The following is a 24907-nucleotide window of genomic DNA, read 5'->3' as shown; positions in this document are numbered from 1 at the left end:
GTGGCCGAGCCGGGCCCTTTTCTCTTTCCCCGGAAGGAAAGCCGATCTGGGCTGGGCGCGCAAGGTGGGGAGGTGCAGGGTTGGGCGTGGGGAGGCGGGGCACACGCGGGGGTAGACCCCCTCCTTCGCGTCCTCCTTGCGGTTGGTCTACCAGTCCGCCAGCCCAGGATCTGCCGCCTGTAGGGATCGAAAGGGACCGCAAGGCCAAGGGGGCGCGGCTGAGAAAAGCTGAGGGCCAGGGAGCCAGGGGCCAGTAGTGACCTGATTTTGGGGGAGGTGAGAGACAGTACTGGTAGGTGGAGCAGGGAGACAGAGCCAGAGCTGGCGTGAAACTAACCAGGGCTGGGATCGAGAAAGAGATCAGCACTGCAGGACGCGACCGCGGAGGGCCAGAGTGCCCCGGGCTGCAGGTGGAACAGGTCCTCCCACCCAGCTCCGCGCTCTGCACTCTCACCCGGCCCCGTCTCCCGCTCGCAGCCATGGGCCCTGGCCCCAGCCACGCGCCGGGCACCCCACGCCCAGTGCTCTGTGCGCTGGCCTTGATGGTGGCCATAGGCAGCCGCATCGCCTCCGCCTTCAACCTGGACACCCGATTCCTGGTGGTGAAGGAGGCCGAGAACCCCGGCAGCCTCTTCGGTTACTCTGTCGCCCTCCATCGGCAGACAGAGGGGCAGAGGCGCTACCTGTAAGTGAGGTTGGGATGGGAGGCGGGTGAGTGGGAGGGTAAATGGCAATGTTGTGGGTGATGATTTGGAGCCGCGGCGCAGTCCTGGGCCCGCGGACTTCCAGACTTGTTACCACTGGCCTTTGGCAACAGAGGATTCAGGGACAAGGTAGCTACCGGGTAGCAGTCCTTGGTTGCTGGGGTTGAGCAGGGGGTAAATTGAGGGAGAACAGTAGTCACTGGCAAGTGTTGGCCCAACCAGAACATGCCTAGGTGAAGTCTCTCTGATTTTTAGACTTCTTCTGAGAGAAAAAGTGGGGTCTTGGTTGCTGAGTGCCCTCCAGTTTTGTGAATCAAGTGCACCAAGCACTAGCGTCTTTTTAGGCTGCTAGCAGAGCAAAGGTATGCTGAGCACCTGGTGTCACATGCCCTCCGCCCACCACACCTGGAGAGAACCTATAGACATATATTTAAGCCCGCCTCCCTTCTCCTGATACCTCCAATTTAGTCCGTGGCCACGCTGGCCACACCCTCTGCAGAGCCAGACTGGACAGTCGGCCTCCTCCTGGCGGTTGGAGGGTGAGTCTGGGCAGTTGCAACTGTCAAAGCGCTCATGCTGACCCCTTGAGGATGCGGAGAGTAGGAGAGAGGAGGGGCTGCCCACCTCTTCTCTTCAGTCTCCTAACCCCCTCCCCTCCTCAGCAGGGGCTGCCCTCCCCACCAGCTATCTTCCCCACATTCCACAGATTCATGTTGAATCTTCAACCCTGAGTGTGTTTGTTTTGGTTTGAAGAGGGAAATGGTGTTTTTCTTCTGGTCTCCTTCCCCAGCAAGAGGGAGAGGGAGGATCGGGGGCATAGGGAAGGAGGAGGAAAAGGACTGCCTGCCTCCAAGTGTTTGTCCCTTTCCCGGTTCCCAACACTTGTGCCTAGTAAGTGTCAAGGGCTTAGCGCACACTAAGGTTAGCAGATGGAGAAGAGGGAAATGAGATAGCCAGGGAGGGACAGTCCAGGCAGACCCCATCCATTTCTGTGAGCTGGTGGCCTAACAGGAATCTGCCCTTATCAGTATAAGCCTCAGACCTGACCCAGCTACAAGATGTGGTCAGATCTAGGATGCCTTGAAATAAATCCCTTCCAGTTTTGTTTGGAGCCTGCAGAAACTTGAAGAAGCTTGGAAATGTCCAAAGTCCAAGCTTTACCACAGCTTTCCCTCTGCCCTATAGGCCCAGCCCCTGCCCAGCCTGCTCCATCTAATTTCTGCAGGAGCTGTGGCCACCACACCCTTCCTAATTGGCCCCAGCAGCTGTGGTCTGGCCTTGACCACCACTTCATCTTTTGGAGACCCTAAGCTAACATCAGCAGAAGTTCTGTACCAGGGACTCTCTTTACTGTGGCCCAGAAAATGATTTGATTTGAATTAATGCTGAGAATCTGCATGATATTAAGGCCACACAGTGCAAAGAGATCGGACTAGGAAGCAAGACATGAGTGTGAATGCTTCTGTGCCCACCTGCCTTGAACAAGGTACTTCTCTTCTGGTTAGTCTTCTCCAAACAGGGCCTGGGCCTGGCTCAATAAGCTTCTTCCTACCTCTATTGTCTCAGGAGAGGCAATTTGGCTTTGTGGATGGAGAAGAGGTTCGGGGGTTCCACTGCCAGTGGCCTGTCTAGGGTCTATCACTGATAACCTAGCCTTAGTTTCCTTGTGTGTGTGTGTATGTGGAGGGGAGAGGGGCCATGCACCTCTCTCATGGGGTGATACCCACTGCCCTCAAGTTAGTTCTGACTCCTGACAACTCCAAGTTTGTTTAAAAGGTTTTCTTTTTATTATGATTTGAGAGATTTGCAAAGTAAAAAGCTCTTTCATTCAGCCATTCATATGCATTTTGTTTCCTAACATTATGATACTCATGGTGTAACCACACTCTTCCCACTTCCAAATCCTCCTGTCCATTACTCATTCTATCCTGCGCCTTTTTGCCTGCTGAGTTTATGCCTGGACAAACACTACCGTTTTAATCCTAGATGGCTGATTATTCTAAGGAGTGAGTGCCTCCCTGATATTATTGCTTACCTTATGTTGTCCAGAGGGTTTTTGGAGATTGTAAATAGAATGGGAGGAAATTGCTCATCTTTCTCTCACAGAGTGGCTGATGGATTCAAACCAGGTGCCTTTGGGTTGGCAGTACAATTAACTCTTTACCACTAGTCCACAGAGCTCCCTGTTTACCATATAGACCTGGCTGTTTGGATGCAAGTTTTTTTTTTTTTTTTTGGATGCAAGTTAAACCATCGAGATGAGTTTTGTTCTAAGTGATGGGGACAAAGGCCCACAGGCTTGGGGGCTATGTCTCTATAAGACCAGTAAAAGCCTGGCCACTTTTATGTTTTGGAGTTTTGTTCCATATTGGTATAGGGTTTTCAATGGCTGATATTTTGGAAATGGCTTGCCTGACTTTCATTCCAAAGAACCTATGGTTGGGTTGGAACTGCTAACCTTTCAGCCCAACACTTACTGTTCTTATGAGGTGATGTTATTTGTTGTTACCTGCCATCAAGTCAGTTGCAACTCACAACCACCTCATGTGACAAATTAGAGCTGCCCATGGGATTTTCTAGGCTGTAACCTTTATAGGAACAGACTGCTAAGTATTTCTTCCTCAGAGCCTCTGGGCAAGTTTGATCCACCAACCTCTCAGTCAGTAGCTAGAGGAGTAGTAGGTTTTCATGAGAAAAATAGGTGTAAAAGACTCCCATTCCAAAGGAGCAGCTGAAGGTTCTTTTGTCACAGCCAAGACCCTAATGTACTGCCACTGCTCATGGACCTCACCCAAGATGACTGAGCAGAGTTCTGCTTTCTTCTTGGAGGGCTAGATGGCTAGAGATGCCAAGCCCAGAAGGTTCTAAAGCGAATAGGTGGGACCTTCTGGCCCTCTGAGAGGCAGCCAGGCAGGTCTAGGGAGAGCTCTGACCACCTTGCCTTGGGTATCCTCAGGGTCTCCCAGGAGTGGTTCTATCTCTTGGCCCATCTCACTGAATTCTGCAGTGTATATAGCCTCTCGGGAGAGCCAGCTGGGCAGAGCTGGATTAATCTGCTGTCAGCTGTGTGGCCAGATGTGAGCAGCTGCTCAGAGGAACTAGTGACCCAGGCTGCGGCCTCGTCTTCTGACAGCCTCAAGCTTGGGGATGGGGTGGGGGGAGGGCTCCCTCAGGGTCCTGAGTAGGCTCTAGCCTGAGGCTCATAGGCCATTTTCTGGAGAGGCAAGGACACCTGAAAGTAGGTGCAAAGTCACACGTGTTGGTGTGTTCTTCCTGCAGTGGAGCGAGCCGAACTTTCCTCATCTCCTCTAAGACGGGCTCATTCCAGAAATAACTGGAACCTTTGTGTGGACCCTGTTTGCTGCCGACACCTTCACCTCTGACAAGGACTCCTTGCCTGTGACAGGGGAGGCTCTCCTCCACCCAGGCCTTATCCCAGGTCTCTGGGATTAAGGGGTGAGGTGCAGGGCTGATGACTAAGATGCTGTCATAGTGGGCTTCTGGGGGAAGAGATTGGAGGTCTCTGGGGAAGGAGCAGCACTGTGTCTCAGGACAGTGGTTACTGACCCCATCGCCAGCAGCTGCTTTGGGAATCCAGGTGTCCTGGTCTGACCTGGCCTTGTGGACTATGGGGGGGGGGGGGTACCTCTGCATGCATCTCCCTTTCTTTTTCTCTCCCTGTCTTCTTTGCCTGGAGTTCAAGGTGTCTTGAAAGCTTAGGGGTGGGGGTGGGGGTGGCTATAGCTTCTGTAAGATGAGGTCATTCCTGTGCTAGGCAGAAGCCAGGATTACTCGCTCGACTAAAACATGTTTCCCTAGGCAGGGCAGGCACCTGGCATCCTCCAAGGCTCGTGCCAGGCAGAAGCGGGCCCTGCAGTGATGACTGCCAGTCAGAGGCCTCCGTGTCCTGCTAACCCCTCTGACAAGTCCAGGCCATGGGTCTTAAATATGAGGTTTGGGAAATCGAAACTTTTAGAAAACAGTATGAGCGGATTTGGTCAAAACTCAACAAAACCAGAAGAGAAATGTCCATTGCAGCATGTGAGATTTAGGTTAGAAGACGAGAAATACTTTCTAAGTGTCAAGCTTGAGGGGTGGGGGAAAATAGGAACAATCTAATGAGAGAGAAAAATGAAAAGCACAGCCCTGTTCTGTTTTATGTTGGAGTCTCTCGGGTCGAGGCCTCGCTCCCGTTCTCTCTCATGGGCTCACTCCCTCCAGCTTGTTGAGGGCTGAGTCACCCTGGGGAGAGGGGGCTGGGTGGGCAAAGGAGCTGCATTGGGAGGACTGAGAAGGCAGTAGTTAGTCTCTCTCAGCTACCATAGGAGCAGTCCCTGGGGAGATGGCTAATTTGGGAAGCCGGATTTAGCTGGGATCTGGGCATTTGAGTGAAGACCTGGCCTCACTCCCTTGCAGCTCAGGGCTGGAGCAGATCCCCTCCCCCACCTGTTTTGACCTGGGTGGGAGGGGAACTTGGGGGGGGGGGGCTCAGGCAGGACCTGAGGAGTAAGGCTTGGACCGAACCCCAGGTTCTCTTTGGCCATCACCTTTACTTAAGCTGAGTTAATAGAAGTTCCTAGTTGGAACCACCCTAGTGCCTTGTCTTTGGGGTAAACCCACCCCGGGCCCTGAGCTCTCCTGGGCCCCATTCCTCAGCCTTCTCTAGATTTGGCTTATTTTTATTATGCTGTTCCATCAGTTTTTAACTGCCCTGGGAGGAGTGATCGCGCAGGGGTGAGGGCGGCTTTTCCGGAATCTGGAACTCTGAGGGCTCCCCAGGGGCCAGGAGTGGCTGTCTGGCCAGAGGAGAGGGTGAAGAGGCCACTTTTTGAAAGCCCTGGAAAGGTCATTTCACCCATCCCCTTGCCTCCAGGGGGGCTCCATGCTGTCAGCCCTGTGTCTCCCAACACAGGAGAAGGGTGACCCGTGACTTCACATCCTTGCACTCAGACCCAGCAAGCATCCGTCCCTCCAGCCTCACTGCACCTGGCAGAGGGCAGGGTAGGGCAGGGCAGGGCAGACTCAGTGGTCTGAGAAGGGTCAGCTTCTGTCTTTGATCTGAACCAGATCCCACAGCAGGCTGAAGAGGTATTTCTTCACATATTCTTTTACATGGTATTTGCACGGCAGTAGGGTCTCTCTCACACCTGACACCCTCTCCACACCCGCTTTCTCCCATCCACGCACAGTCCTCTGGCTGTAGACCCATTGGATGCCGGGATGGGAGCCAGAGGGCCTCAAAGGGCCTCTAAGCGGGCCAAGTTAGAGCTAAAAATACTCTAAGGGGGATGGAGGGGGGCTCCCTGTGGAATCTCTGGGGAGGGAGGAGTCTAGGATGGAGGATGGCAGGTCTTGCCCCACTCCCACCCCACTGCTCTAAGCAAAGCTAGTTTGGGGCTTAGGGAGGGTATAGGTAATGAGTTCCCACTTGCATCCAGCTCTGTCTGCTCCAGAAGGCTTATGGGGTAGGTGGGCAGGGAATTAGCCTTCTCCTGCCCCACAGCGGGAAGGTCTGCAGGCAGAGGGGCAGATGTATCCAGTGTCCTTAAATACAACATGGGTTCAAGTGCTTGGTCTAGACCCCTTCAACGTCACTGTAACAGCTCCCACCAGATATGAGAACTCCCCAAAACTAACCCTAAGTGGCAGTGGCCCCCAGTGCCAATCTCAGTGATAGCTTAGCTTTAGGGCAGGGAGCACCCTCCGCTCCCTGTAAACTTCCGAACTCATTTGTTCTGCTTCAGATTCTCTAACCTGGTGGGCAGGGGTTCCTGGGAGGGGTCAGGGACCTTGCTAGGGTTGGTGTTGGTCCCACAGGACAGCAGAGCCATGGTGCTCACGTTGGCCATGGGTGTGCAGCCCCCTTCATAATAAGATGGATTCATCTCCCAGCAGCCCCGGAAGTTGGTGGGAGGGCTGCCGTTCCATTTCATAGAGGAGGCACTCAAGGATCAGAGAGAAAAGGAAATTGCTTCTTGATGCAGAACAAAGCCTAGTGTGAGGTGTCCTTTTCCCATGCGCCCATGCTTCCTTCTTAGGAGTGTCGGGCGCACCAGGGGCCAATGTCCATAGGTGGCCAGTCACTCTCCACAGCCTAGATGGAGGGTGACTAAGTGGGCTCGGCTATTTGATGGCCTCCAGCCAGCCAGCCTACCTGAACAACACTCCTAACACTGCTCTGTTTGGAGAAGCTGCATGCTGCACCCAGAAACACTTCCCCCAGGCGGAGGACAGAGGTGCAGGCCGGGGCCCCGCCCCTTCCCAGCACCCCCAGGCAGTACATTCCTGACACCCAGTAGGTGGAGGCAGCTCAGGCCCCAGCATGCCCAGGTCCTGTCCTACCCACTCCCAGCAACCCTCACTCCCAGGGCCCAGGCGGGAGCTGCAGGCAGGCTGTGGCTGGGCCCTGCCCCCACTCTGGGAACAGGTCCAGAGGCCTTGATTCTGAACTGGGAGTCTCAGCATAATGGGGTTGCTGCAGCCAGGTAGAGGGACACCTGTAACAGGCTCCCAGGGTTACTGATCGGAGTGGGGTGGGGTTCCGAGGAGAGCCCTGAGAGGCTGCCAGGACGGCATAGGATGGTTAGTAAGTCCGGAGTCTTAAATTATGAGAGCACAGTATTTGGGAGGCTGTTAAATATACAGTTCCTAGTCAGTTCTGACTCAATGGCACACAACAACAGGTGATGGAAAGAGAGTTCTGGCAGCCTAGTGAATAGGGAATTGCACTGCCAATGCAAAGGTTCAAGGTTTGGATCCACCAGCTGCTCCTCTGAAGAAAGATCTCATGCTGTATGATTTACAGCCTCTGAAAACTTGCTGGAGGGTCAAGTCATGAGTCAAGTCCAACTCGATGGCAATGAGTTGAATGGGTGACGGAAAATGTGGCAAGTGGATGAGGTTGTATCATTGAATGGTGTATGTGAAAATGGTTGAAATGACAATGCTTCGTGACATATGTAATGACTAAATTTTTTTTTTAATTTTTATTTATTATTTGTGTGTGTGTGTGTGTGTGTGTACCATCAAATTGGATCTGACTGGTACAGGAGGAGATTGCCCCTCCTTCTCCAGCAGAGCATCTTGTGGATTCAATCTGCGTACCTCTGGGATTGCAGTGAAGCTAATTATTATAATTTTTAAAGAACACCTTAAAATATGTAGATCTCAAGGCTCTGCTCCCAGAACTCATCTATGGGCCGAGAAACTTGCCTTTTTAGCAAATATCCCAAGGATGTCTGATGCTGACAGTGCATCTTTTGAAATATTACTTCAAGGCTAGTCTTCTGCTTCTCCTCTTCATCTCTGGGATGAGATGGGTTGCCAGGGCAGTGAGGCTGCCTTCTGGAGCCAGAGCCCTTCGCATCCTTGTAGGGATCTGCCATCACTGTCCCCAGTGATGGGCACTGGGCCTTGTCCATCCCACCCTGTACCTGTGGTCCTGTCTCAAGGTTAAGGAGGAGAGTTAGCCATCACCCTGTACTGGGATTTGAACTCTATGCCAGAAGTCCTCCAAGCTTGCTCTCTCCCGGTCTACCTTCATCTCAGAGGCCAATGCATTCTTTCTCAAACCCAAATATGACCACGTCACTCTCTTGCTTAAAATTCCACTGTGGTTCCCCCAAGGCCCGCCCCCCATCCTGGCCTCTGTCCCTCCCTGATGTTCCCAGCTTCCAGCTATCCCCAGCACCTCGCTTCTCCATGAATCACCCTGCTTGCTCATGCTTCCTGGCTCCTGAATGTGCTGTACCATTGCCTTAAATGCCCTGCCTCACCTGGAGAGTCCTGTTTATCACCCTCAGACCAAGTCATCTCTTCTAGAGGTTTGCGCCCTGGCTGCTCCCCACTCCTGGTGCACATCTTGTGGTGCCTGTGTCTTTACCTGCCTCCCCCTCTACTGCACCCTGAGGTCCATCCATCCCCTCCATCGCCTCACCTCCAGAGCCTGACATGGAGCCAGGCGCAGAGCTGAAGCTCAGAAACACACACTGAACAGCACTTGTTTAGAAGGGACCATCCAGAGTCTGAACCCAGCCTTCCTGCCTCCCCACCACCCCCTCAGGCTCCTGGCTGGTGCCCCCCAGGACCTCGCTGTGCCTGATGGCTACACCAATCGGACGGGTGCCGTGTACCTGTGCCCACTCAGTGGCAACAAGGACGACTGTGAACGAATGAACATCAAGGAGAGAAGTGAGGGGAAGGGGCAGGGATCCGGGGTGGGTCAGGAGTAGGAGTTGGGGATGTGGGGGTATCACAGGCATAAAGACCAGAAGAGAGATCGGAGTGCCTCTCCAGTTTCTAGTCACCTTTTGTCCAACTAGGAAGGCGAGCCTGAGAGAAGAGTGGAACTGAGTGGCATTTATGGGATTTGTCGGACTTGGATGAATGTTGGGGCTGGGAAGGCGGGCAGGGAGGTCTGCTCTGCTTCAGTAAAAGGCCCTGCCCCTTAGTCCTTAGGGCACAGGGAGCTGGAGCAAGCTGCCCTAGCTCACGATTCCTTCCATGCACAGGTGACCCCAATCGTCACATCATTGAAGACATGTGGCTCGGGGTGACTGTGGCCAGCCAGGGCCCGGCAGGAAGAGTCCTGGTAAGTGGCTAGTGACTAATGGCTCCCCACTCCCACCCCCCCTTTCTCCTCTCCCAGGGGACAGTCAGGGTAGCAGAGGACCAGAGAAGAGACCTTGGTATGCGTGCTAGGCCTTGGTGGGTGTCCCTAGCTCCCTGTACTAGGAGTTGGGGAAGGGTGGGAGGCTGGCACTGTCACAGGGTGGGCCTGGCCTGGCTTCTATCTGAATCACCCACTTCCTCTCCACCCCCACCCTGGATGCTTACCCATCGTGGGAACAAACTGAGGGATCTGGGAGGAGGAAAGGGCAGAGAGAGCCTCAGGCACTCAGCTCTGGCCGGCTCTCCTTCCTGGGAGGCGGGCACGCGGGTGGGCAGACGGAAGAGACGCAGCCCTGCTGACCGTGGCTCACCCAGGTCTGCTGTGGAGGCCACTTCCTTGATGTCACTTGTCATCTCCTGCCCAAATCCTTCCATGCAGGCCCCAGGGCTCTCGATTTGAGTCCCAGAGAGACAATATGTAATCATTGATGTAAAATTTACTTATAGTAAAAATGCAGATTTTGTGTTAGTAAATGTTGAAAAATACATACGCCTATGTAAGCAACACTCGTTACAGACATGACACATCCACGTAGCTCTAGAACGCTCTCTTCCCCTTGATCACCCATCCCAGCAGCCCCCGCAGCTTTTAGGTCCAGATTCACATTGGCTCAACAACACCTTTTCTCACTCATTTCCAGGAAGTCAGAACCGACTCATAGCTGACCCTCTAGGGGGTTTGTCAGAGGTTATAAATTGCATGGGAAAAAGAAAATTGTAATAATAATTGCAAAGGAGGAGACTATCCATCTTTCTCCTGTGAAGCATAGTGGATTTGAACCACCTGCCTTTTCATTGCTAGTGTAATTTATCCACTAGGCCACCATAGCTCCTGATACCTTTCCTCGATCTCTGTTGTAGTCGATTGTGGGATAGCTGTGGATGCCATCTGAAGCTGGTTCCAGATCCTGGGCTCTTTAGGCAGCTCTCTGCTCATCCGTCCATTCCCTCACTCAACCAATACTTAGTGAGCCCCTACAGTGACCAAGCACTATGCTTGCTCTGGAGATAGCACAGTGGCTCAAGACAGGCTCAAAAAAGCAAGTAAGCCCGGCTCTGGGTTTTGCCTCAGCCTAGGTGGCCTAGAGGTAAGAAGCTGTGCTGCAATCCCAGAGGCATGCGGTTCAATTCCACCAGTTTCTCCAAAGGAAAAGGATGGGCAGTGTCCTCCCAGGTGATTTACTGCCTCTGAAAACCTGCTGGAAGCGGATTCCAACTTGATGGGAAACAATAACAGGCTATTTCCAAGTTAGTACAGCAGTTAAGGGCTGGGCTACTTACAGAATGATTCAAACTCATCAAGGGGAGAAGGAACGGCTGATCTGTTCCTGCACAGCTGACAGCGTGGGAAACTATGGGCAGTTCTGCTCTGTTCTGGGGGACTGTTGTGAGTGGGAAGCAACGCCATGGCACACAACCACAGGCAGGTACAGCTCTCGGTACTTATCTTTCCTTATCTCTTTCCTTGTCTGTTGAAAACAAACAGTTGCCATGGACTGGATTCTGACTCATGACCACCCACCCCATTGAGAGAGTATACCTATGCGCCACGGGGCTACCTAGAGTGGATTTTTTTTTTTTGACTCAGCTGCTAAAGCCTGAAGGCTAAGTGGTTTGAACCCACCCAGTGGCTCTGTGGAAAAAAAAGTTCTGAAAAACTGCTTCTGTGAAGATTGTTATTGTGGGTAGTGGAGTCAGAACTGACCCTCCAGCAGCTTTTCAGAGGCAGTAAATTGCACAGAAGGAGATTACCCATCTTTTTCCCACAGAGCAGCTGGTGGATTCAAACTGTGTGCCTTTGGGATTGTAGTGCAGCTTCCTACCACTAGGCCATCCAAGCTGTGAAGATTACAGCCAGGAAATCCTATGGAGCAGTTCCACTCGATCACACAGGGGAATGGGGGCCCACTCAAGGACAGCTAATGGCAACAGATTACCAGGCCATTCTTCCGAGGTGCCTTTGGATGTACTTAACCTTTGGGCTAACAGCTGATTGCATTTGCACCACCCAGAGCCTCCTCAAGCACAGAGGGGAGTGGAGTTCAGTAGTAGAGTTTCCCCCGTCCTGTGCTGGAGAACCAGGCCCATTCCTCAGTGCTGCACCCTACTGCCTCCCTACCAACCATGGGGGTGTCTCAAATCCAGGAGTCAGAGACGGCTGGGTGGCTGCTAACTACAGATGTGAGATGTTGGCCAGGCTCCTTGGTCACTGTGCCCTATAGCCTTTAAATGATAAAAATACTCCATCGGGTTGTTAGGAAGCTTGAGAGCCAACATGTGAAAAGAGCTTAGAGTTGTGCCTGGCATACTCCGTATCCTAATGCAGATAACATGCATATGTGTACCCCCACAGTGCACTTATTTCCTATACATGCTCTGCATGTTGTATGCATGTGCCCATTATTTACATGGGTGCACTGTTTGTGAAAATGCACTCAGGAGCACTCAGTAGATGTTAGCTGCTAGGACTATCATTATTATCACTATTCCTGATTCTTAATAGTCTTTTCATTAAGAAGACAAGAACATTAGGGAACAGAGAAGGTAATGCTCTGATCTGCTCTGTAACCAGTTCCTTTCAGATCCAATGAGCCTGAACCTTCATTCATTGCCAAAGTCTCTAAGCCACTCTCAATCCAATACTTCTTGACTTTCCAAAAGGTGTTTCCAACCTTCAGAACAAGTTTCTGAATTCTCATCACTGTGAGAAGGAGAAGCCAGCATCTTCTGACTGCTGTCCCGTGAAGCCAGAGGTGTACAAGGCAGAGGAGACAGCTGGCCCTGCTGCAGGCTCAGGCGGTGTCTTTTTTGGGGGTTCCCCAGGTCTGCGCTCACCGATACACCCAGGTGCTGTGGTCGGGGGTAGAAGACCAGCGGCGCATGGTGGGCAAGTGCTACATGCGAGGCAATGACCTTGAGCTGGACACCACGGATGACTGGCAGACCTACCACTACGAGATATGCAACAGCAACACTGACTACCTGCAGACGGGCATGTGCCAGATGGGCACCAGTGGTGGCTTCGCCCAGAACACTGTGTTCTTAGGGGCCCCTGGTGCCTACAACTGGAAAGGTAAGGGCCTTGGGGTGCAGGTGGGGAGAGGAGCAGAGAACACTCAGCTGTTGGGACAGCCAACCCACACCCTATACACTAAGAGGCAAAAGAGGCCGTTGATATAAAAATGAGGCCAATATACAAACTGCTACTACTATTTTAAAACACCTACTATGTGCCATGTCATTCCATGTATTACATTAATTCATCTTTATGGGGCAACTATTATTGTACCCACTTTACAGAAAAGAAAATTGAGTCTTTAACACATTGCCACACACTTTTAAATTGACGATCGTATTTTTTTTTTTTTGACGATCGTATTTAGAAACACATTTTTTTCCCGAAGTATTACCATCATTTGCGGCAATGTGTTAATGATAGAAATAGCAGTAAGTTATGAAACTTGAATTAAAAGTCCAGGTCCAACTGAATCCAGTTTAAACATTTAAGAATAGTTTATAAAATAAAAACATGTTACTGGTTTAACAACATATTGGTTCCCAGCGTTGTCATAACAAATGACCAAAAACTGGGTAACTTCAAACAACAGAAATGTATTCTTGTACAGTTCAGGAGGCCAGAAGTCCATAACCAGAGTATCAGCAGGCTCTCTCAGAACGCTCTAAGGCAGATTCTATTCCACGCCTCCCCCCTATCTGCCGGTGGTTGCAGGCAATCCTTGGCATTACCTGGCTTATAGCTGCATCATTCTAATCTCAGTCTCCATCATCACCTGGCCTTTTCTGCATGTCTCTGCCTTCTCTGTGTGTCTAAATCAATCTCCCTCTCTCTTCTCTTAGAAAGACACCAACCATTTCAGGGCCCAACTTACTCTAGTATGACCTCATTTTAATTTTATTACATCTGCAAATTATTTCCAAATAAGGTAGTATTTTGAGTTTCTACATGAACATGAAGGATTTTTTGGGGAGGAGGTGGACACTATTCAATAGACAACTAAATAATATAATAGGATTTGGTAAAATAAAAGTACCCCTCTTCTACCCATCCTCTTAGTTCCATTTCTCAATGAGTCCCTTCAGACATTTTTTAAAAGAATATGTAGTTATTTAGGTTTTACATCTAATATAAGCAGAATCATACTCAATATGCTATTCTGTTACTTTCTCTTTTCAATTATTATTATTAAGTCTTAGTCATATTTCATAACAATACATATATGGTGATCTTTTTAGGGTTTGCAATTATTTTGAAACCCATGCTTAGAGTTACCACACTGTACACTGGCCTGCAGGTGTCAGATGGCCCATGTACCATGGTATATGTGTCTCTGCCACACAGGTTGTAGCAACAAGGACCCTTAGCCCACAATTCTCCTCTTGACCAAAAAGTCAAGATCCTGGGTTCAGATACAGCCAAGTCTAACCATCTCTTCTGATCCTGCTCCCACCCCTAGTCTTTTAGATGTTTGAGGCGGCCACAGTCCTTCCTCAACTCTAGCCCTTGGAAGCAGGGGCCAGGTCGGCAACCCATTGTTCGAGGTAGGACCAAAAGGAGATGATGTAGAGTCTGACGCTAGTATCTCGAGAGTGGGGGGAATATCATCAAGTATAGAAAGTAGCTGGCTAGGAGGCTACACCACTGAGTCCACTCATAACTCCACAGTTAGCTTATGGGCAAGTCAGTTTCCCTCCCTGAACCTCAATTTCCTCATCTACAAAATGGGGATTATTCTATATCATAAATTGTTAAATTACTTGCACATGGCAAAATGCTCTCAAATAAAAAAGGGTCAGTAATATCCTCATCTGGGGGCATGGACTGGACATGGTGGAGGAAAGGGGTGGTGAGCTCAGTGGGCCTTTTCCTCTCTTTCTGCATCCTTGTGAAGGAAACAGCTACATAATTCAGCGGACAGATTGGGATTTATCAGATTACAGTTACAAGGAACCTGAAGACAAAGGAAACCGGTATATTGGTGAGTCAGGTTGGGGTGGCCATTTCCTAGCAGAGGGAAAAGAGGGGCTTATAATCCCTGGTACAGTGAGCCCCCTGCCTTCTGTGCCTGGTGCAAGACCAGTAGGTGAGGAGTGACTTAGGGACATTCAGATTAACAAGCACACATTGACTGAGCACCAGCTGTATACCAAGGCCTACCTGTCCTCAGCACCCAAAATGCAAAGTCTCTTCTCTCATGGAGCTCACAGTCCAGTGTGCAGATAAGACTCGAGATTGAGATGGAGTGATGGTACTGAGCACTCGGGGCCAAGACCTAGAAGAATAAAGGGCATTAGGGGAGAGGCCCAGGGGATTGGGATCCAGAGTAAAGAGGAACGACGTTTACTAGGTTCTTGACTGTCCTCCTTCTCCACACCCAGGGTACACAATGCAGGTGGGCAGTGCTATCCTGCACCCAACAGACATCACCATTGTGTCAGGTGCCCCTCGGCACGAACATGTGGGCGCCGTCTTCTTGTTGAGCCAGGAGGCAGGCGGAGACCTGCAGAAGAGGCAGGTGCTGGAGGGCACGCAGGTGGGCGCCTACTTTGGCAGCACCATTGCCCTGGCAGACCTGAACAATGATGGGTGAGAGTCCGGGAGGCCCTCTAGGGCCAGGGAGAGAGGTGGAGTGGTGGGACACTCACCCAGTCTGGGGCATAGACATTTACAAGCGTGCATTTGTTTACTTGCTGTTTGCAGGGATTGGCAAGTAAGTAAGCTTTGCATATTGACTTATAGTCAGATTTTATAGGATATTGGGTATTTGCATATAATTTGCATGACACTTGCGTTTGCTTGATTTTGTTCACCTTGGGCCTGGATAGAATGGATATAAGCTGTCTGGGTGTGATCTATGCTTACATGGCTTCCCATGATATGTGTTTTCTATACAATGGATCATCCATTTGGCACATCCATGTCCTTCTCATGACCAAGGGCCAAGGTGACATTTGCACAGCTGTGTGCCTGGCACAATCATGACTATTATTCAGAAGTTATGCTCTGTGTCAGGGGCCAACTTCACACTTTGATCCCCCTCTTCCTCCTCTCCTCTACAGGTGGCAGGACATTGTGGTCGGTGCTCCCTACTACTTCGAACGTAAAGAAGAGGTAGGGGGTGCCATCTACGTTTTCATGAACCAGGCAGGCACATCTTTCCCTGACCAGCCTTCTCTCCTTCTTCATGGCCCCAGTCACTCCACCTTTGGCTTTTCAGTGGCCAGCATCGGTGACATCAACCAGGATGGGTTCCAGGGTATGAACACCTCCCCCAGAATGCCTGCTGACTAGTGACAGCTGTGTGTCAGGCTTGATGACTCACAAAAGACACAGGATGGGGTCTCAGCCCTGAGATCCCACAGACATACCAGAGAGAGGACATGCAGAGAGAGTAAACAAAGGCAAACTTGGTGGACCTGAATGGACAGGCTGCTGGGCCTCAAAGACTGGGCTGAGTTTACACCGGAGAGGGACAGCAGGGTAACAGATTAGTGTGGATACAGACTGGTATGCTCAAATCTAGTGGCTGTAGTGTTCTCCTTGGAGATGAAGCTGGAAACATAATGTGGAGTGGAGGAGATAGAAGCTATGAAAGCCAAGCAGAAACAGGCTTTGTATTTTGGTAATGGAGGGGATGGTCCAGTAAATGTATTGGTACCGTGAAAGAAGATTCTAGAGAGTATGAGTCAGAGGTAAAGCCAGAGGCACTGAGGTCAAAAAGGCAATGCATCAGAACCGAGACAAGGTAGGAACCTGATACAGAGAATATCATCAGGACTCTGCAGGACGTGGGGAACAGCCAGGCCTGCAGTGTCAAGGAGACATATAGGTTAAGGGCTTGAGAATGGTAGTTATTAGTAGAGCACCTGACTTACAATTCACCTCACTGACAACCCTAGTTGACCAGCACACAGCCGAGAACTGAAAGGAAGGGAGAAGAGCCTCTGATGAACCAGTATAGGTGGCAGGGAGTTTACTTAACTGAGCCCAAGCACCTAATGATGGAAGAATCATTTGGCTTCTCCTCAAGACCTACTTATTCTATCTTTAGGGACTTTTCTAACAAGTGTGACCGTTCTGGTTACCTAGACCTTTTCTGATCCAAAGGCAGCTAACTAGCAGTTCAGTAAAGTGTAAGAAGATAGCAAAACATCTTGTGGAAATAATGCTTAGGAGAGAAAAATGTCTGATATTTGAACAAGCAAAGTTCACTATAGTGTTGTGATTAAAATCCCAGGTCATCATGTTTGACAGACATGGTCTCAAATAACCTTTCCTCTTTAGCTGTGTGATGCTGGGCTTTCTGATAGTTTTATCTTTAAAGTGGAGGCAACAGTACCCACAGTACTCTTTTTTTAAAAAAAAATTTTTATTTTATTATTTTCTCTGTGTGTGTACCGTCAAATTGGATCTGACTGGTACAGGAGGAGATTGCCCCTCCTTCTCCAGCACAGCATCTGGTGGATTTGAACCATGTACTTCTGGGATTGCAGTGCTTCTTGCCACTAGGCCACCAGAGCTCCCTTAGTACTCTTTCTAAGATGGAGTAAGATGCATGTTTGGTAATCACGAGGCACAGAGTGAGGACTCTCCTTTCCTGACCTGGCTGCTAAAGGAGACTTTAGCACTAGAAGAGCCAGAGATGTTTGGGCAAGGTTGATGGGAAGATGGAAGACACCATGATAAAATGCCAGGCTAGTGGTCAAGGGTCAGGGATTTAGCCTGGCATTAATATGTGACTTTGACTGGCTGCTTCCCTGCTCTAGGATCTCTTCCCCACCTAGAGAAGGAAGCAGTGGGGGCCCGATGGACCTGGTTTAATGCTGTGCCGAGAAGCACTGGTCCTCCCGTGCTCTCAGCACTGCCTCGCTCTGTTGCCATGCTGCACACTGGCTGGAACACAGGGCTGGGGAGGTGTGGACACAAGGTGACCCTGTCCCCCTCTCTTCCCCAGACATTGCTGTGGGGGCCCCATTTGAGGGCTTGGGCAAAGTGTACATCTACCACAGCAGCTCCAGGGGGCTCATCAAACAGCCCAAGCAGGTATGGATGGGGTGTGCATCAGTCCCCACCCACGAGGTGGACCTGCCTTTCTTACCTATGTGTCCTCCTTCTCTATTGTGCCTCGCTCCTTGGGCCCCACCCAGAGCCTTCCAGCACCACTCCCCTCTCTCTCCAGGTAATTGATGGAGAGAAGTTGGGGCTTCCTGGCTTGAATACCTTTGGCTACTCCCTCAGTGGGAAGATGGACGTGGATGAGAACCTCTACCCAGACCTGCTAGTGGGCAGCCTGTCAGACCGCATCGTGCTGCTGCGGTGAGCTGGGACCTGGTGGGCAGGGACTGTCTTACCTCCAGCCTCTTCTGGGTGGTTCCTCCTTTCTGTCTGTGCCTGGGCTGGGTTAGCCAGAAAGTACTGACAGCCGCTTGGCCTCTATTTTTGTGTGTGCAGAGCCCGGCCTGTCATCAACATCCTCCACAAGACAGTGGTGGCCCACCCATCTGAGCTGGACCCTGCAAAATGCACAAATGACTCTTGGTGAGCCTCAGCTCCACGCTGCCCTGTGCAGCCTCATGTATGGGGTGCAAACACAGGCTGCTAAATACCCTGCCACAACTCCGGAGAGCCCACCATTAGGGGTTTGCATCTTGGAGTAAGCTCCGCCTCCCTACCTGACCTCATTAACAAGCAGAATTCCTGGGGGTAGGTAATGTGTAAAGTAGTAGGGAAGTAGTTAAGGCAAGTGATTGACAGCAGAAGTTCTGGACTGCTGGGTTCAAATCCCAGCTCAGCCAGGGGAGCAGCAGGACAGAGTGCTGAGGAGTCTGGAGGAATAGGAAAAGGAATAGAAAAAGGGGAATAGGATGTGGGGAAAGAGAAGGGTCATCTTGGGCAAATTATTACTGTCTCTGAGGCTCAGATTCCTTACCTCTAAAGCCAAGCTAATAGTGTAACCAATTCAAAGGATCCTTGTGATAATTAAATGAGATAATGTAAAAACCCACTGGAGGGTCAGTTCCAACTCTGTGGTACATGGCAATAACAATGTTAAAAACTCCCTAGCAGTTCCCTGTGCCCTGTAAGTGCTCAATTGCTAATGTGGTGATAATAATGATAGTGATGTCCCCTTGGTGTGAGAGAGGAAACCAGGTCAGAAAGCAAAGGTAGACAGAGCTAGGAAGCAGGGGTCGGGGAGGCAGGAGATCTGGGTTGGGGGTTGGTAGACCCAGGTTCAAGAATGGACTTATCCACCAACTGATTGATGATATGAGGCAAATCTTTCTACTTTCGGGGTTTCCGTTTCTCCATTGGTGAAATGAGGGGCTGATCTCTAACCCAGTTTTCTATACTTCTTATAGGGACAGGGATGGATGGGATCGGGGTGCCGCAGATCAGTTGTGTGGACTCCTCTGTTTTAACCCTACCTTTCTCCTGAGACATCCTGCTTTCCCGTTATCTAGTCCAGGGGGCTGAAAGCTAGGGCCTGGATACCTGAATCTCCTGTAACCTCCCCTCTGTAAACTTCCCCAACAGTATGTATGTGGAGCTGTGCTTTGCTTACAACCAGAGTGCTGGGAACCCCAACTACAGGCGAAACATAAGTGAGTTCTGGGGTGCAGGGAGAGCAGGGTGGAGAGGCGGCTTATCTGGCCACTGGCTGACTACCCTGCCCACCTGCAGCCCTTGCCTACACCGTGGAGGTCGACAGGGACCGGCGGCCACCCCGGCTCCGCTTTGTTCAAAGCCAGTCAGCCACCTTCAATGGCTTCTTCTTCATGCCAGAGATGCGCTGTCAGAAGCTGGAGCTGCGTCTGATGGTGAGGGAAGGTCAGGGGCCAGGCAGGAGCTCCATCATCCCCCAGGGAAGGGGTCAGATACCCCAGGTCGAAGGTGAAGGACTGGGGTGTCCCAAGAGACAGAGGTGGGAAGTTGCAAGTGGTACAGGAGAGAGTGAGGACCTGGAGGGGGATAGAGCCAAGGGACCCATCACCTGAGACTGGGAGGTGGGGGACCTTTGTCTCTGCTCACTTCTAGGGGAGAAGGGCTCCTGAGTGGGAAGCAGGTTCAGCTCCTCTTGGAGCACAGGGTGGAAGGGAGAGCTTAATTCAGAAAGCCTAGGGTGAAGGGAGGAGGCTCAGCCTCCGTGGAGGGAACTCTGGGGATTTGGAGGTGCCAAAAAGCCTCGTGGGCTAGAGAGGAGGCAGCCAGACTGAAGGTTCTTTGACGTGGAGCCCCCTAAGCGCCAACCCGTGGGGATTCAACCTCGTGGGGTGTTGGAGCAGGCCGGGTTCAGCACGCCCTCCCTCCCCAGGACAACGTTCGCGACAAGCTCCGCCCCATCGTCATCTCCATGAACTACTCTTTATACCTGCGGATGCCCGATCGCCCCCGGCTGGGGCTGCGGTCTCTGGATGCTTACCCGGTTCTCAACGAGGCGCAGAGTGCGGAGAACCACACCGAGGTGGGGACAGCGGACAGCGGCGGCCCGCAGACGCTGTGGGGCGGAAGGGCGCTGGGGGTGGGCGGCCGCTCACGCCTCCAACCAATGGCCCCCAGGTCCACTTCAAGAAGGACTGCGGGCGCGACGGCAAGTGTGAGAGCAACTTGAAGATGCAGGCCGACTTCGTCACTGAGCAGATGGAGCCGCTGAAAAGGTGGACTCTGCCCCGGGTTGATTGGCCAAGGGGTGGAATTTTATTGGCCAAAGGTGTTTGAGAGGCGGGGCCCTGTTAGTTTGAGGGATCAGAGGGGCGGGGTAAAGTCTGAGGGGTGGGGCCTCACTGCCTAGGGGCGGAGCCTTAAAAGGCCTAATCTGAGAGACTCACTGGGTTTGGAGTTAGCCGTTCAACTAACGATCTGCAGACTAGGCCACTAGAGTTTCCTTAATCTGAGTGAAAGAGTTTAAAAAGTCAGCTATTGACGTGGAATCAGAAACAACTCATAGCTGACCTTCCAGCGAGTTTTCAGAGGAGATTGCCCATTGTTCTCCGACGGAGCAACTGATGGATTTGAATACCAGGTCTTTGTGTTGGCAGTGCAACTTCTTTCTCACCAAGCCACCAGAGCCCCCAAATAGCCAGGTAGGAGGTAGGTTGCCCTTCACAGAACAGAAAAGTATATATTATATACTTATACTGGGAGGTTTGGAAGCAGGAGTGGCATCCACTTCCCAAAAAGCTTGCCTCTGGAAACTATGAACTTGGAGAAAAGATGCAAGTTTTGTGTTCAAGACTTTCGTTCATAGGGTCGCTATGGGTCAGCTACAACTCTACGGCGCTTAACAACAACAACAACATTGGGGGTGTGTAAGAGAGGTGGTTCTGATAGCCTAAAGCTAAGGAGTTGTGCTGCCAAACAGAAGGCATGTGTTTCGAATCCACTAGCTGCATCGTGGGAGAAAGATGGGCAATCTCCTCCCATGGGACTTTCTACCTATGAGAACCTGCTGGAGAGTCAGTTATTGGTTGGTTCCACCCGGGTGGTACATAACAGCTGGTGTTGTAGACGAGGGGGAATTGTGCTGCTGACCCCAAAGTGGTAGCTCTCTGTTGGTTCGAATCCACCAAGTCCTCCAGAGAAAGACGGGCATTCTCCTCCAGTGTTTTTACAGACCCCCAAAACCTGTCGGACAGTCAACTAAGAGTTGATTCCAACTCAACAGCAATGAGTTTTGGGTTGTTTCTTCCACTAGTGAGACTTGAGGGCAGGATCTTGCTGCCAAAAAGAGAGTTTACTAATCCACTTAGACCCTAGGGCAAAGCCTCATGGATCTGCAGTATGTACTGGGGGCAGGGCTTCTGTCTTTTTTTTTTTTTTTTTCAAATTTTTTAATTTTATTTTATTATTTTTGTGTGTGTTTGTGTGTGTACCGTCAAATCAGATCTGACTGGTACAGGAGGAGATTGTCCCTCCTTCCCCGGCAGAGCATCTGGTGGATTCGAACCATTCACCTCTAGGACTACAGTGCAGCCTCTTGGCCGCTAGGCCACCAGAGCTCACCTAGGGCTTCTGTCTTAACCTTGCACTCCCCCCACCCCCAGGCTCAAGTACAGCCAGGACATCCGGAAACTGTTCCTGAGCATCAACGTGACCAATTTCCCCGGCTCAAAGCGAGCTGGGGAAGATGCCCATGAGACGCTGCTCACCATAGAGATGTCTCCCCGCATGCTGCTGTCCTCAGTGCGTCCGGTCAGTGCTCATTTGCAGGGCTCCCCGCTAACCAGGGTTCTGCAGGGCATTTGCATCAGTATGCATATATCATGTGTTGTCATCAAGGCGTACCCATATCCTCCCATGACCCTTCATCCTGCCCATCCCCTTCTTTGCAGAGGCCTGCATCAACTCTGCTGCTTGGGGAATGGGATTCTCAAACTTCCAGGGCTTCTGACCCTGTACTGCAGGGACAGAACTGGACATGCCAAGACCCTGACCTCATTTGTTTTCCTTTTTCAGCTCGGGGCCTGTCAAGCCAATGACACCATCCTTTGTGAGCTGGGCAACCCTTTCAAAAAGAACCAGCGGGTGAGCACCAGCCAGACACCTCTCCACACTCCATCCCACCTCTATCCCAGCTCTCCAGGGTCCCAGGCTGTTTCTCTGATGAGCTCCAAGTTCACCTTGCTTTAGCTGCCTGTTTGCTGAACACAGCCAGAGCAGGCAGGGGAACTATCATAGTAGAGGATGAGGAGAAGCCCAGAGACTGGGATTGGGGTGGAGAGGGGGCTGTGGACAAAGCTGGAACAGGTGAGGTAGAGACTAGTCAAGGCTGGAACCTGCTGTGTGCCAGGCCCTGAGTTCAACGCTTTGCTTCTTTCCTATAAGATAATTCTTAGGACTTTTTTTTTTTTAATTTATTAATGTTAATGAACATTTACAGAGATTTTGGATTTCCATTCATTCACTGTTGTTCTTAGGACTTTTAAGGAGATAGATGCTATTTTCCAGAAAAGAAAAGAAGATTTTAGTAAATTTTAGTAATGTGTTCGTTCATAGCTTAATGGTAGCAGAGTAGCCACCTGGTGGAGAAAACAGGGAGGGAAGGAGGGAGGGAGAGATGAATCTAAGAGGGTGAAACCGTGGAGATGAGTGGAGAGGTGGAGACTCCACACCAGAGTGGGAGGAAGAGGAAGCTGTGGGACCAACTCGCTAGCCTGGGGTCCAGCCCCACTTCACCTCAGCATCACCCCTGCCAGACCCCAAACCTCCCTCTCTCTTCCCCAACCCTCGTGGCAGATGGAGCTGCTTATTGTCTTCGAGGTCAGTCCACTGGCCCTGCAGACACGGGAACTCCAGGCGCAGCTACAACTGTCCACGTGAGTCACTTCCTGAGGCCAGGCCGGGACCAGGCTGAGGTGTCAGCCCCAGCTGACCACCGCATCTCCCCCCTGCATGCCCTCTCCAGGTCCAGTCACCAGGACAATCTACATGCAGTGGTCCTGCCTCTGCCATTGGACTACCTGCTCCAGACCTCATTCAGCCTGTGAGTCCTGCTCCGCCCCAGCCCCACAGCCTGACTGTCCCCGTTGTTGGCTCACCTACCTCCCTAGCACATCTCCCCTTTCCTTAACAACCATCATCGCTATTATCATGGCTATTGTTACTTCTCTTATAAAGGAAACTCTAGTGGCCTAGTGGTAAGAAACTGTGCACATGGTTCAAATCCACCAGCTGCTCCATGGGAGAAGGATGGACAGTCTCCTCTCATGTGGTTTACTGTCTCTGAAAACCAACTTGAGGGTCAGCTCTGGGTCAGTTCTGACTTGACAGCACACAGCAACAATAAAGCAAGTAGGAGTGGAGTTAGTCACCCTGTGGCTAAAGCTTTGGAGAGCTGCTTATGCTCCAGCCCTGTGGTGTAGCAATGATTATTAATCCCCTATTACAGATAAGAACACTGAGACTCAGAGAAGATAAAAAGTTTGCTTGAGGCTAGAGAGCTAGTAAGTGGCAGAGCTGGGCTTACACCAGGCCTGCCTGATGTCAAGGAGCTATGGTTAACTAGCTTCGTTTCCTTGGCACCTGTTCCCTATACCAGGGCCTGTGCCTCCCTTTCTCCCTGTGACTCCAGCGTCTTTCTTACCCCCAGGGTGAAAGGCCGACTACAGAGCTACTTTGGGGGCACGGTGATGGGTGAAGCTGGCATGAAAACTGTGGAAGATGTGGGAAGCCCCCTCAAGTATGAGTTTCAGGTAAGGGGACATTCAGGTTCCAAGAAGGGATGATCTTGATCTTCAGACCAGAAACCTCTGGAGGCAGTGGAATCAGGGTTTCTTTCTGGGTCTGATGTCAAGAGTAGGAGGGTCAGGCCTGGGGAGTTGGCACCGGTTCCAGGAGGCAGTGCTCACAATACCCCTTTCACCCACAGGTGGGCCCAATGAAGAGGCTGGAAACACTTGGGACCTTGGTCCTGGGACTGGAGTGGCCCTATGAAGTCGCCAATGGCAAGTGGCTGCTGTACCCCACGGAGATCACAGTTCGAGGCAATGAGTCCTGGCTCTGCCAGCCACCAGGAGACCTGGTCAACCCTCTCAACCTCACTTTCCCTGTGAAGACACCTCCGGAGGTATTTCATTTGCATTTCCTTTCCATTGCATGCTGCAGAACGGAAATGCCGGTGTCCCCTCATCCCGCCCTGTCTTCCTCTCTCCTCTGCTCCCACTTCTTCCTCCTCTGTCCTCAGGTCCCAGGGGATGGCCCACCATCTCAGCGCAGGCGACGAAGAGAGCTGGACCAGGAAAGAAACCAGGACTCTTTGCTTGCCCCTGTGATATCTCTGAACAGGGCCAAGCCTGTGACCACACTGGTGAGTGGGCAGGGGCAGTGAGGGTAGGACGGTACCCACCCAGTCAAGAATGTGTTGGCAGAAAAGAGCCCACAAAACAAGGTCTAATTCACCAGGAGATGCTAGTCAGCTGAGGTGATGTAGTCAGAGGGCGGAGGCCCAGCACCTGCCCTCAGAGGGTACTCTACTCTGACAGAGGAGGCACAGCCCTTGTTCTTGGGGGTATCTAATACCGGACGAGAAGGCATGAGCTCTATTCCAAAGAGCCTCAGCCTGTTGGGGTGATACCGCTGCTCAAAACCTTGGACATTAGGGATGAGGAATAGAGAAGGACAGAGGAAGTGCAGACCTCAGGAAGGAGGGAGCGATACAGGGCCTCCTTTGTTGGGAAGGGGAGAGGAACAGGCAAGTTGAAACCTGGCTGGGAGGAGAGGTGAGCAGTATTCTTCCGGGGCAGGAGCTGGTGAGGCAGGTGCTCGGGAGTGGTCTCCGTTTGCCTGAGCAGGGGCCTGACTTCACATTATCCATGTCACTGGCATCTCTACATGCTTGGCCAGAAGGGTGCATCTTAAAAACATGGGGATCAGGGAAATCTGTGTGAGTTATGGGGTAAGCCAGCCCCTTCAGTTCAGCCATGCTTGAGACACAGTGTGGGAAGGGTTTACGGTGAGGAGCAAATCACGCAGATCTGGAGACTTAGACTCTGTCTGTCCTGTATGTTCCCTGTGCATC

The 24907-nt window shown here is 51.4% G+C and overlaps 1 protein-coding gene across 1 annotated transcript in view; it reads left to right on the top strand.

Annotated features, from left to right (window-relative positions):
• The first annotated feature begins 470 nt into the window (after positions 1 to 470).
• The window catches only part of ITGA3 (integrin, alpha 3 (antigen CD49C, alpha 3 subunit of VLA-3 receptor)), a 32327-nt gene continuing 7890 nt past the window's right edge, over positions 471 to 24907 (top strand). The window contains exons 1-21 of the mRNA XM_006889305.1: positions 471 to 685; positions 8767 to 8894; positions 9215 to 9294; positions 12198 to 12447; positions 14285 to 14371; positions 14772 to 14979; positions 15453 to 15649; positions 17348 to 17436; positions 17573 to 17709; positions 17845 to 17931; positions 18928 to 18995; positions 19075 to 19211; positions 19706 to 19855; positions 19951 to 20048; positions 21435 to 21582; positions 21847 to 21915; positions 22627 to 22706; positions 22796 to 22873; positions 23480 to 23582; positions 23759 to 23938; positions 24074 to 24196. Coding sequence (XP_006889367.1) covers positions 480 to 685; positions 8767 to 8894; positions 9215 to 9294; positions 12198 to 12447; positions 14285 to 14371; positions 14772 to 14979; positions 15453 to 15649; positions 17348 to 17436; positions 17573 to 17709; positions 17845 to 17931; positions 18928 to 18995; positions 19075 to 19211; positions 19706 to 19855; positions 19951 to 20048; positions 21435 to 21582; positions 21847 to 21915; positions 22627 to 22706; positions 22796 to 22873; positions 23480 to 23582; positions 23759 to 23938; positions 24074 to 24196 — 2703 coding nt within the window. The 5' untranslated portion in view covers positions 471 to 479. The remainder of the gene's footprint in view (positions 686 to 8766; positions 8895 to 9214; positions 9295 to 12197; positions 12448 to 14284; positions 14372 to 14771; positions 14980 to 15452; positions 15650 to 17347; positions 17437 to 17572; positions 17710 to 17844; positions 17932 to 18927; positions 18996 to 19074; positions 19212 to 19705; positions 19856 to 19950; positions 20049 to 21434; positions 21583 to 21846; positions 21916 to 22626; positions 22707 to 22795; positions 22874 to 23479; positions 23583 to 23758; positions 23939 to 24073; positions 24197 to 24907) is intronic.

The sequence above is a fragment of the Elephantulus edwardii genome, unplaced genomic scaffold (assembly GCF_000299155.1).
Source record: "Elephantulus edwardii isolate Elephantulus edwardi_28Jun2011 unplaced genomic scaffold, EleEdw1.0 scaffold00077, whole genome shotgun sequence".
Taxonomy (NCBI): domain Eukaryota; kingdom Metazoa; phylum Chordata; class Mammalia; order Macroscelidea; family Macroscelididae; genus Elephantulus; species Elephantulus edwardii.
This window is presented reverse-complemented; position numbering and strand designations above follow the sequence as displayed.